The sequence below is a fragment of the Nematolebias whitei genome, chromosome 18 (genome assembly GCF_014905685.2).
Source record: "Nematolebias whitei isolate Nwh7 chromosome 18, NemWhi1, whole genome shotgun sequence".
Classification (NCBI taxonomy): Eukaryota; Metazoa; Chordata; class Actinopteri; order Cyprinodontiformes; family Rivulidae; genus Nematolebias; species Nematolebias whitei.
Genome location: NC_056515.1, coordinates 14788225 through 14800885, shown reverse-complemented (window position 1 = coordinate 14800885; position 12661 = coordinate 14788225). Strand labels below are relative to the sequence as shown.

Below are 12661 nucleotides of genomic sequence, written 5' to 3'. Positions count from 1 at the left end.
GCAGCTCATTCCACAGTCTTGGATCTGCAACAGAGAAAGCCCTGTCACCTCTGAGTTTACGACAGGTTCCTGAAACTGAAAGAAGCATCTGATTCACTGACCTCAGAGAGTGCGGTGGGACATATGGCTGCAGCAGATCAGTGAGATAAAAGGGGGCAGAACTGTTCAGTGATTTAAAAACGTACAAAAGAATTTGGAACTGCATTCGAAAGTAAACCGGGAGGCAGTGCAGGGAGGCCAAAACTGGTGTAATGTGCTCTCTTTTGCCTGCACTGGTTAAAAATCGGGCTGCAGAATTTTGGACCAGTTGTAGTCATGCAATGGAGGATGGAATGATACTAAACAGAAGCACATTGCAGTAATCGAGCCTGGATGTTATGAACACGTATTCACATGTAGTCTCAAGGTTATTCTTGGACAGTATGGGCTTCAGTTTAGACAGTCGCCTCAAGTGAAAAAAAAAAGAGGATTTAACAATCATGTTTACGTCTCCCTTTGCAGGTGTTTAGGTATGTCCCACTGACAAGAGGCTCTCGGGGCAGTCGCAGAACTCCCTGGAGGGATTGTGTATCTTCTCTGGCCTAGGAACACCTCTGAGTCCCCCAGGAGGAGCTGGACAGTGTCGCTGGGGAGGAGGTGGTCTGGGTTTCTCTCCTGAACCTATTGCCTCCATGACATGATTACAGATAAAGAAGATGAAGGTAGAGGTGATTTACAGTTTGCAAAGTGAATCTGTAGTGTTACCAAAATATCTCATGTTACCACAGACGTGAATCTGATGGACATCTACAACAGATTCATTTTTGGAGTTAACCCTGTGCAAGATTGCCATGACATCTAATTCATGCTGCACAACACAAAAACAGCTATAACCCAGTCAGTTTTATAGAAACTGAGCTAAAACTTAGTGCGCCCATAGCTGAGAGTTGTTTACAATACATAATCTGAACAACTTCTGAGATTACAGATTACATGCATTCCTTCAACAAATCACAAGCCTTTTTTATGTCTTGCATGTCTTCATCAGCTTGATAAAAATTACACCGTAAATGAGAAAACTCTGCGTCCAACAACAAGCCTCATTCATCACATAATATTAATCTGAAAGGACAACTTTATGCAAAATGACACCATGGAAACAAGCGCTGCAGTTGTTGCTCCAGTTCTATCCACATCCGTTCAAAGCATGTCTCGTTTGACAACTTTTCTATGATTAATGACTCTTCTGGGCTCATGGTGTGTGAGTGTGTGTGTGAGTGAGAGAGAAACGAGAGTGACAGAAACATGAACGGGCTCATTATCAGAACACGGGGATGTAACCCGGCCCGTTAAGTCATATGATTTGTTGTCATTACCAGAAAACTGTCGATTTAAGTTTTGTTGCCACAGAATCAAACTCACAATAAAACGGAAGCTCTCTCTCCATGGACTGGGTCAAAAATCAACACTTTTGTGGCCCAGCTTCTGAGTTCTGGCTGTGGTCGTTGTGCTCATGAAAAAGAGCCTTTACCAAGTCCCTTATTTTAAAATGCAAAGGGTGTTAGCAAGTGTGGAGGTGGGGCTTCAACATACATAAGAGGGAAAGGGAGCCCACTGGTCCAATTTGACTCCACATCACCAAACAATTTGCTGTTGCTGAAATTTTACAAGGCAGCTGATTGGACCTTTTCTCTTCATCGTCTACTGGGGCTCGGTCCAAACGAATCCTTTTGGCTTGGCCATCTTTGGAGGAAACTTAGTGCATTAGTGATGAGTAGGTTCCTCATAACTGAACCTTTGTCTTGGCTGTCGGATATAGACAATGTGACAGGGGGCCAGTCATACAACTTGGTTCTACAGCCTGTTTGGGACTACCTCCATCAAAACCACCATGACTTGCTAAGGAGTCCTCTCTTCCCTGTGGTCCTCTCAGTCACCACATACTTTGTCCTGGTTGGTATCTACACCATGCTGGACCTGCTGGCTCCTACCTGGCCTTGCATCAATCGTTACCGACTGCACCCAGACCGACCTGTCACCTGGCCAAACATCTGGAACACCCTGGGTGTCACCATGTACAACCATCTGTTTTTCATCTTCCCTGCTGCTGTGGCACAGTGGCTGTGGAGGCCACCGACCCCTCTGCCCACTGAAGCACCAACTCTCTGGAGCTTCTTCCTGGGCATCCTGGGCTGCATGGTTGTCTTTGATTTCCAGTACTACCTCTGGCACCTCCTGCACCATCGAGTTCCTTGGCTGTACCGCACCTTCCACGCCGTGCACCACCAGTACAACCAGCCCTTCAGTCTGGTCACGCAGTATCTGTCTGGCTGGGAGTTGTTCAGTGTGGGGTTCTGGGCCACGGTGGACCCCATCTTGCTGCAGTGTCATTGCCTCACAACATGGACTTTCATGGTCTTCAATGTGTATGTTTCTACAGAGGACCACTGTGGCTATGACTTCCCCTGGGCTACACATAAGCTGGTGCCCTTTGGCCTTTGGGGTGGTGCCCCCAAGCACGATGCTCACCACCAGCGTCCTGGGACCAACTTTGCCCCCTTCTTCTCGCACTGGGACTGGCTGGGGGGAACCCACACAGTGACAACTCCCTCCAGCTCAAATCTGGGCGAGCCAGACAAGAGGAAAGACTGAAGAACCTGAATGGATCGCTCCGGCTGACTCTGTCTCTCATTTAACCTGCTTCTTCTGGACCTGCACACATTCCATCACACTTCTTCTTTTCTCCTAAAGACAAATTTTTATTTTTTCTCCCGTTTTTCTTTTAAGTTTGATATTATTTGTAAGTTGGACATTATTTGTACCAACACCATTTTCTGGTGTTTCCCTCTGCTGATAATCCATCTAACATGTCTAAACTGACAAGGTGACAATTACTAAAAAGAAAGGTTCTGGTGCCTGTTTATGGACTGTTGCACATGTACACTCTGCTCTAATAATTCTCACTTATTTTATTGTATTGATGCATTCTTACCTGTCCTTGTGGCATTCTCAGGTCTTAACACATGTAAAATATTTTCCTCTTGTTGGAAAAAAAAAAAAAAAAGACTGGAGCTGTGTGTTGATGACCTTCATTGAGCTACAGTGTGTGGTGCGTCAGTGATGTTAGCACGGACACTCTCCCCCTCTGTCTGCTCAGGTGTTGACCCTCCAACTTGCATGCATGAATGGTGGTCTTTTAGCAGCATCCCAGCACTATGCGTGGGTGCAATGCTAATCCATGGATCTGCCTTTGACACTATGAGTTTTATTTATTTACTCAAAAGAAAACTTCATTGAAACTTAAAGTTCACACCTGTACAAAAAAACATTTTACTTTATGTATGTATGTATGTATGTATGTATGTATGTATGTATGTATGTATGTATGCATGTATGTATGTATGAATGTATGAATGCAAGCATGCATGCCTGTATATATGCATGTATGTATGCATGTATGTATGTATGTCTGTAAGTATGTCTGTAAGTATGTATGTATGCATGTATGTATGTATGTATGCATGCTGATAACTATGTTTACATTAAATACACTCCCTCGGTATACCAAAAAAACCCCACTTAAAGTAACTTTTAAATAAGACACTGATACCTGATTTAATTTTAAAAGACAGTTTTAGTAAGAACAAAATATGTAAATAGAATAACTAATTGGTGTCACAAATAAAAACAAAAACAACTTTTTACAGTACTTTCAGTTCTATTGATTTAACCCTAATTGTTGCAGTCCATATTACCCCTTAATATTTCAGGTAAGGCTTTTCAAACATAAAATTCAACCCCAAAATAACCCATTGTAAGCCTGAATCGATGCTTGGGTGTGTGGGAGCTAAAAACAAACAGCTCGTTCGCTGAGTAAATAAAATAATAAGCGCGTGCATTGGTTTAGTTTTGTACTCACAAATCCTTCAAAGTTTCAGACTGGCTCGGGAACGGTAGATTTAGTGATCTCTTTAATATGGCACTGCGTAAGGTAAGTAGGCAGGTGACGTCACACGAACACCGAGGTCCTTCCTGGCAGCAACCTCACAGATGGGAATCCAAACAGCTGAATGGAAAACTTCTAACTCTTCCAGGTCCAAAGATTAGCTCCTTGTCCATTTTCATATGCTTCTCAAAGTCTGCTACAGTTGGCAACTCTGCATTAACCGTTGTAATGGATAGCTTTACTCTGTCCCATGTCTGCATCACTGTGCTCTCTGCCTTGTCTGGTTTTTCACACTGACACACGTTTCATGCAGCGTACCATTAATCCTGACCACTCCCATCAAATTTTTTTTTTTTTGGGGGGGGGGGGGGGGGAGGGAGGAGCACAACAAAACCGAGCAAGATTGACACTTAGCACAATTCAAATAGGTTGCGAAACTGCCACATGTCACCATGTGCAACACTCAAATGAACGTTTATGTAACATTCAAGGAACAAAGTAAAAATGACAACTGCCTGTTTCAGTCTGCTTAAACTACAGGTCCTTCTCAAAAAATTAGCATATTGTGATAAAGGTCATTATTTTCCATAATGTAATGATAAAAATGAAACTTTCATGTATTTCAGATTCATTGCACACCAACTGAAATATTTCAGGTCTTCAATTGTTTTAATACTGATGATTATAACATACAGCTCATGAAAACCCAAAATGCCTGTCCCAAAAAATTATCATATTTCAGCCCACTAATGAAAGACAAGTGTTTTAATACAAAAAACACCAACCTTCAAATAATCATGTTCAGTTATGCACTCAATACTTGGTCGGGAATCCTTTTGCATGAATGACTGCTTCAATGCGGCGTGGCATGGCGACAACCAGCCTGTGGCACTGCTGAGGTGTTATGGAGGCCCAGGATGCTTCGATAGCGGCCTTAAGCTCATCCAGAGTGTTGGGTCTTGCATCTCTCGACTTTCTCTTCACAATATCCCACAGGTTCTCTATGGGGTTCAGGTCAGGAGAGTTGGCAGGCCAATTGAGCACAGTAATACCATGGTCAGTAAACCATTTACCAGTGGTTTTGGCACTGTGAGCAGGTGCCAGGTCATGCTGAAAAATGAAATTTTCATCTCCATAAAGCTTTTCAGCAGATGGAAGCATGAAGTGCTCCAAAATCTCCTGATAGCTAGCTGCATTGACCCTGCGCTTGATAAAACACAGTGGACCAACACCAGCAGCTGACATGGTACCCCAGTGACTGTGGAAACTTGACACTGGACCTCAAGCAATGTGAATTCTGTGTCTCCTCTCTTCCTCCAGACTCTGGGACCTTGATTTCCAAAGGAAATGCAAAATTTACTGTAATCAGAGAACATAACTTTGGACCACTCAGCAGCAGTCCCAGGCAAGATGCTTCTGACGCAGTCTCTTGTTCAAAAGTGGCTTGACCTGGGGAATGCGGCACCTGTACCCCATTTCCTGCACACGCCTGTGCACGGTGGCTCTGGATGTTTCTACTCCAGACTCAGTCCACTGCTTCCGCAGGTCCCCCAAGGTCTGGAATCGGCCCTTCTCCACAATCCTCCTCAGGGTCCGGTCACCTCTTCTCGTTGTGCAGCGTTTTCTGCCACACTTTTCCCTTCCCACAGACTTCCCACTGAGGTGCCTTGATACAGCACTCTGGGAACAGCCTATTCGTTCAGCAATTTCTTTCTGTGTCTTACCCTCTTGCTTGAGGGTGTCAATGATGGCCTTCTGGACAGCAGTCAGGTCGGCAGTCTTACCCATGATTGCGGTTTTGAGTAATGAACAAGGCTGGGAGTTTTTAAAAGCCTCAGGAATCTTTTGCAGGTGTTTAGAATTACGTCGTTGATTTAGATGGTTAGGTTAATAGCTTGTTCAGAGAACCTTTTCATGATACGCTAATTTTTTGAGACAGGCATTTTGGGTTTTCATGAGCTGTATGCCATAATCATCAGTATTAAAACAATTAAAGACCTGAAATATTTCAGTTGGTGTGCAATGAATCTGAAATATATGAAAGTTTCATTTTTATCATTACATTATGGAAAATAATGACCTTTATCACAATATGCTAATTTTATGAGAAGGACCTGTAGATTTTCCTGATCAAATATGAACTGTTTTTTTTAAATGATACCATATGTATGTATGTATGAACTGTTCCCTCATATAATACTGTTTACATCTAAACATGTCAACCAGCAGAGGGCATTCTTTCTGCAAATACAAAATGGGCAAGTTTGGACAGATTGAAGACTGGATACAATCTAAACTGAAAGACTAGCATGCCTTGAATGAATTCACATCTCCTGCTGCCTTTAACACAAGACTTTTAGAGTATGATGATCTTATATTGAGAAGGAACAGAGTTACAGCTGCTTTGGTCAAACCTTGTAAATGATGTCAGGAACCAACTCGGGGGATGTTGTCAGATCTTGTGAGATGTATTTGCAATCAATGAACATCACAGGAAAGACTGTCATCACTACCACACAAGGTTTAACTCAACATCTGTAAAACAAAGAGTCAGAGCTACTTTTGTGTTTGCCAAGTTTGCTCAGATGGGACAACCATCATGAAAGTCATTAATTTAGTTGATGCTCCTTCAGTGATTACTTTCAATCCTTCCACTGGTTCATGAGATATTTTGCTAACAATACATAATATCGCTGCTTCACATCGGGCGGCAGGAGATAACAATCTGACTTTACGACTTATTCTGACACACAGGACAGAAAATGACTCATGGAGCAGAAAGTGATGTTTATGTGATGGAAACAGACGGCTGTTCGTTTCTGACCGGCAGAGACTGGAGTCAGAACTGGTTTGGCTTGTTTCTGATTCAGAGGAAACTGAACGTCACTCTGTTTGAGGACTCCAATATTCCCCACACACCAGTCTGTTCCACAAGCAGCCTAACCACTGAGCTACAGCTGCCCCAAAAGGGTTAGCTAGAAAGTAATTGGAGCAAAAAGCTAGCTAAAAACTGGAAATGTTTAGCTAAGTGGTAACAAAAGACAAGCAAAACGCTAGATGTAGTTTGTTGAAGCACATTTTAAATGTATTTTTTATTTATTTAGTATTATTTAGGATCTCACTGAGACATTTTATTATTATTATTATTATTTACAATAATAAATAGAATTTTTTTGATTGAACTGAAACACCGGTCCGGGGGCCTTTCTGGGTGGAGTTTGCATGTTCTCTCCGTGCATGCGTGGGTTTTCTCCGGGTGCTCCAGTTTCCAACCACAGACCAAAAACATGCATGGTAGACTTATTAGTAACTGTAAATTGTCCGTAGGTGTGAGTGAGAGAGTGACTTGCGACCTGTCCAGGGGGTACCCCGGCCCTCGCACAGTGATTGCTGGACATGGGCACCAGCGACCCCCGTGACCCAAAATGGAAGAAGCGGGTAAAGATAATGGATGGATGGATGAACTGAAACGATCTCAGTGTATTTCTATAAGGAAAATATATGTAAATAAAGTTTAAAAATGTACTAGTTGTAACAACCAGAAGCCACGCCCCCTTCATGAATGAGCCAAATGACAGCTACAATAGCAGTGTGCAGAACTAATTAGAGATAAAAATTTAAAAAACGCACTAACAGGTAAAAGAAAAACCGCAACAATAGTGTGAACGCTGAAACAGCAGGAACTTTCTAATCAGTTTGACTTTCCCATCAAAATATTTCAAACATCTTGTAAAACAAAGGTCTGAAAGGATTATTGGTGATGAATGAACTCTTTGTTTGGTTCAGTTTTCTCTCTCAGGTGTTTGTGTAACAGGGCGTGGCCCGGCTCTGATCAAACTCGTTTTCTACCTGGAACACAAAGGTAAGGAGACACTCAGCAACCGTCCATTGTTCAAACCCCAGTCAGCCGTTAGCTGACCTGTGCATGGGGGAGATGGAGGTCTGTGGGTGGAGTTATTTATTATTTATTAATATTTATTTAACCAGCTAAATCCCATTGAGATCACAGATCAGGGAGGTCTGGGCCTGAAGGCAGACTAACATGCATGTTTTTGTTCTGTGGGAGGACCCGGTGGAAACCCACACATGCACGAAGAGAACGTGCAAATCCACAGTTAAGTGTTGAAGCGCAGCCCTTCAGCTGCTCCTTATCTCTGAGGGACGAGAGCACAAAGCCCAGTCACTTTCTTTAAATCCTTTGTGTTGACTCTCCCCCAACACTGAAGTCCTTCAGGCTGACGGTAACGTCCGTCACTAAAATATTCCACGAACTAAAGAATTTAAAGAGAACTTGCAGAAAGTAATCATTGATCTGACATCTGCAGATGGTTAACTGTTGGAGCTTCAGCCAGCTGAGCTGAACAGAAACAGACTTAAACTGGTGTGGGAGCTGAGATCACTTACAACAGGGCTGTTCAACTGGCGCCCGTGGGTGACATCAGGCCCGCCCACCAATGAGTTCATAAAAAAATAAATACATTTTTTTTTTTAAGTTCTGGGTTTGGGTTCTATTTATTGATTCAATGCAAGAAAATAAACACATTTAAAGAGATTATAAAACTTGGTTTATTGACTTAATGACTTGAACTGCTGGATGTCAGTAACTGTGGCCCCTGAGCAGTTTAGCGGAACAGCCGTGCTCTACAACCACCTTCAGTGTCTCATCTCAGTTTCCAACATGATCTTAAACTAAAACGCTGACATGAAAGGTGGCGGGCGACGTGCAACACTAAGCCTTTAATCAGAGCATATATTGCTAGAGAGCTCAACTAAAAATAAAACTGTAACCTGAGCTGTCGAAGGGAAAGGTGTGAGGCTCCCAACACTGCTGCTGAAACTCCAGATAGCACTTCAGATGCAGGTGAAACTGGTTTCAACACTGAAACCAGTGAGACGATGACTTGTCTGAAACACGCCCCGTTAGCTCAGCATTCCTTAAACCAGTCTGTTGTGTGTCATCACCACATGCTACTTTTATTCACACCACGTTTCTGTGCACTTTGTTCCGTTAAACGTTAACACGTTCCAGTTTCCTCACATCTCCACAGGAGTCAATAATTCACGTTTATGACGAGAAATTATACTTTCTAACAGTTTCTGTTGCTATTTATTGAAAAACATATGTAATATCAGCTCACTTTCAAACATGTGTAACACAAGAAGCTTTAAACGAACGACTGGTTATAAGAACGTCATAAAAGCAGAAACATATATACAAACGTTTTAATAAAAAAATAAATATTTCCTCATAAATGCTTTTAGTCCCTCGGTTGAATAATGTGCCTGTACAGATTCAGTTTCTGAAGTAATCGTCAGTTTGTTTGTTTCTTGAGGGGGATGCCGTTTGTTTTTTGTCGAAAAAGCAACAATAACCTGAACAATGTCCGACCAACAGCACTCAGATGTGACCCATCCCATCAAACCGAGGAGTACTGTAGTTTACTGTGACTTCTACCAGCCGGGACATCCTGTTTATCTAAATATGGTTTCAGGTTTCCTCTTTCAAATGACGTCAAGGAACCCTCATCAGAACATACCGTACTAAAAACAGCATTCGGACCCATTTTTCTGGACTCTTCTCATTAAGCAAGACAAATCAAACTCATGACTGCACGATGATCCAGGTACTGAACTGTAGCTTAACGCCAGGAATCTGAAAGTTGGACAAAATATAATTGAATCCCCGATTTGACGCGATGGGTCACATGTCAGTCATTTACAGTGCGGCATTTAACACCAAAAGTTCCAGTGGCTCAGAACGAGGCCACGCTTGTAACAAGCTGCAGTCTTCTTCACATTTAACGTTTGTTCTTTGGTTCCCTGCTGAGCTGCGTTGGCCCGAGTCTGTCCCAGTTCCACCAGGTCCGCCCAACCCTGAGTGAAAACTAACTCCCGTCTAAATGGTGCTGCTCTCCGTGTTCCTGGAGTTGGACACAAATGACTTGCTCTTCTTGGAGTATTTCATGGAACTGAAGGAAACCCTCATCCTCTCTACCGTCCGGCTGCTCCGGCACAGCAGGGTGTTCTTCACGTGGTCTCTGAAGTCGTCCGACACAAAGTAGTACATGAACGGGTCCAGGATGCTGTTGAGGCTCGCCAAGCACAGCGTGGTGATGTAGAAGCCATACCCGTTATCCAACTGTTTGTTCTTAACCAGGGTGTAGTGAACCACCAGCATGATATTGCTGGGTAGAAAACAAACCAGAAACGTCACCAGGACCATCACGATCAACACCACGGCTTTGTGCCGGTTCTTCCCCGCCGTGCTCTCCTCCATGCTTTCCCCCAGAGCTTTGAGCAATCGGATGTACGCCACAAGAATCACGATGCAAGGGACGAAGAAAACAAACGTAGCCATGAAGATGAAGTAGAAGAACGGGAGCCGGACCGATTCAGATAGGAATGGGTCACCGAGGTCCTTGATGACGCTGACATCATGGCAGGTGGTGATGTTGGGATCTTTGACCTTGGCCGTGTGATCATACAAGTACAGGGGAGTCGTGGTGAGCCAAATGAACGCCCAGATGGCCACCGTGACACCAACAGCAACCTTGTTGTTCTTTCGATGTCTTGACAGAGGGTGCGCCACCACCCAGTACCTCTGCACACTGAGGCAGGTAATGAACAGGATCGAACTGTACATGTTCCCGTAGAAAAAACTAACCAGGACTTTGCACAGTGGCTCCCCGTAGGTCCAGTTGTTGCCGTTGAGGTGGTATGAAATCTTTAGAGGGAGCCAAATGATGAAGAGCAGGTCAGCCAGAGCCAGGTTGGCCATGTAGATGGATGACGGGTGCTTCTTCTTAGTCCTGAACAGGAAGACCCACACAGCCATTCCATTTGCAGGAAGTCCCACCACAAACACAACGATGTAAACTATCGGGAAGAAGACGGTGGTGAGTTGGCTCTTCAGGGCACTCGAGTCCGACTCTGTAAGAATAACTTGACCTGCATTCTCTGGGTCTTCAACACCTAGATACAATCGACTCCCTAAGAGACAGAACAATAAAACGCATCAGTTAGGATGGAAACCAGACAAGACATTAAAGATAAACTCTAAGAACTTATTTACAAGACAAGGAAGACTTGAAATCTGAAATAGGATCAAGGAGGGGCATTTTTCTGAAGATCTTCCTCTGTATTAGTTTTTTGTCATCAATATAAAAAGATAAGTCACGGACAAATTGATTTATACTGAAACTTTACCAGCTGTAGCTCCAACAACTAACAACAACCTCAGGGAGTCCAGCAACACAAACAATCCCTGAGGTCAAAGAACTGGTCCAGGTCACCGAGTCGTTTTTGACCTTGACTTGTTTTCAGTTAACTTTACTGAACCAGAGCTTTGAAACATTTAACCAACAAGTAATTTTAACCTCACATGAATAATCTTACTTTAGTTAACACTGAGTTGCTTTTAGTAAACGAGCCAGTAAACAAACACACTTACTGTTTCGAGCTGGAGTTGCAGCTGAAGAGCAAGAAAAAAGAAGCAGAAGAGAGAAAATCCTTTTCAGGTCCATGTCAGTGTTCCTGAACTTCACCTGCTCTCAGATCCTGCTCCGAGCACAAACTGCCTCTGATCTCTGGTAAGAGTGAAGGACACACCCCGAGAGTACCTGCACACAGGAAGTGACGTCACGTTTGTCTTCAGGTAGGTTTCCGGGCTCAGGTTTCTATGGTGACCACAAGTCTGAACACGCCCCAAATCATTTAAACGAGTAGAACTGCTCAGGACGCGTCTCTGAGACAAGAAGACCTGCTGCTCGATTCTTGTGGAAGAGTTCTTGATCTCAATGGGGTTTTATCTGGTTAAATAAAGGTTTAATAAAAAAGTAATGTTGCACCAAAACATTAAGGTTTACTTGCATTCTCTGTTCAATTACAGTAAAAAACAGAAAAACACTCATCTCCAGAACTACAAACACTCACTATTCAAATCTATGTAAAACACAAAGGTTTGACATTATGCTTCATGCTGTATTGTTTGTTTGTTTGTTTTTTTACATAAAAAAATGAAAAACTAAAATTAAAAACTAAACTAAATCCATGATCCCAAACCTAAATTTACTTACTACTTAAACTTCTGTAAACATGCATTGTTTACAAACATTAAAAAACTGTTTAGAAAATAACTGTTCAAACTCCTTATACTTTATTTTAGTGGGAGGTATTTATTTAACTGCAAATGTTAATAAAACCTATTTCATCTTCAGCTGTGGGGCAGCACGGTGGTGCAGGTGGTAGAGCTGTTGCTTCTCAGTGAGAGGGTGGCCGGTTCAACGCCCGGCCCAGAAACTTTCTCTATGAAGTTTGCATGTTCTCTTTGTGCATGCATGGGTTTTCTCTGGGTACTCCAGTTTCCTCCCACAGACCAAAAACAGACATGTTAGACTGACTGGTAACTCTAAATTGTCCCTAGGTGTGAGTGAGAGAGTGAATGGTTGTTTGTCTCATTTGTCTCTATGTGTCCCTGTGATGGACTGGACTGGAGACTTGTCCAGAGTGTCCCCTGCCTCTCACACAGTGACTGCTGGATAAGGGCACCAGTGACCCCTGCGACCCGAAAATGAAGAAGCGGGTAAAGATAATGGCTGGCTGGCTGGATGGATGATGGATGGATGGATGGTGGATGGATGGACGGCTGGCTGGCTGGCTGGCTGGCTGGCTGGCTGGATGGATGGATGGCTGGCTGGCTGGCTGGCTGGCTGGCTGGCTGGCTGGCTGGCTGGCTGG

General features: G+C 43.3%; 2 protein-coding genes across 2 annotated transcripts; one reads left to right on the top strand and one right to left on the bottom strand.

The window, feature by feature from the left end:
• The first annotated feature begins 1749 nt into the window (after window positions 1-1749).
• On the top strand, window positions 1750-2631 carry ch25hl2 (cholesterol 25-hydroxylase like 2). Its single transcript, XM_037691930.1, has one exon. The coding sequence runs from the start codon at window positions 1750-1752 to the stop codon at window positions 2629-2631; it is 882 nt and encodes a 293-aa protein (XP_037547858.1).
• Window positions 2632-8434: 5803 nt separating this feature from the next.
• Window positions 8435-11507, bottom strand: LOC119424830 (proteinase-activated receptor 2). The gene is made up of 2 exons (XM_037692333.1): window positions 11376-11507; window positions 8435-10915 (listed from the first exon to the last, which is right to left on the bottom strand). The coding sequence occupies exons 1-2, from the start codon at window positions 11446-11448 to the stop codon at window positions 9822-9824; spliced, it is 1167 nt and encodes a 388-aa protein (XP_037548261.1). The 5' UTR covers window positions 11449-11507; the 3' UTR covers window positions 8435-9821.
• Window positions 11508-12661: the final 1154 nt, after the last annotated feature.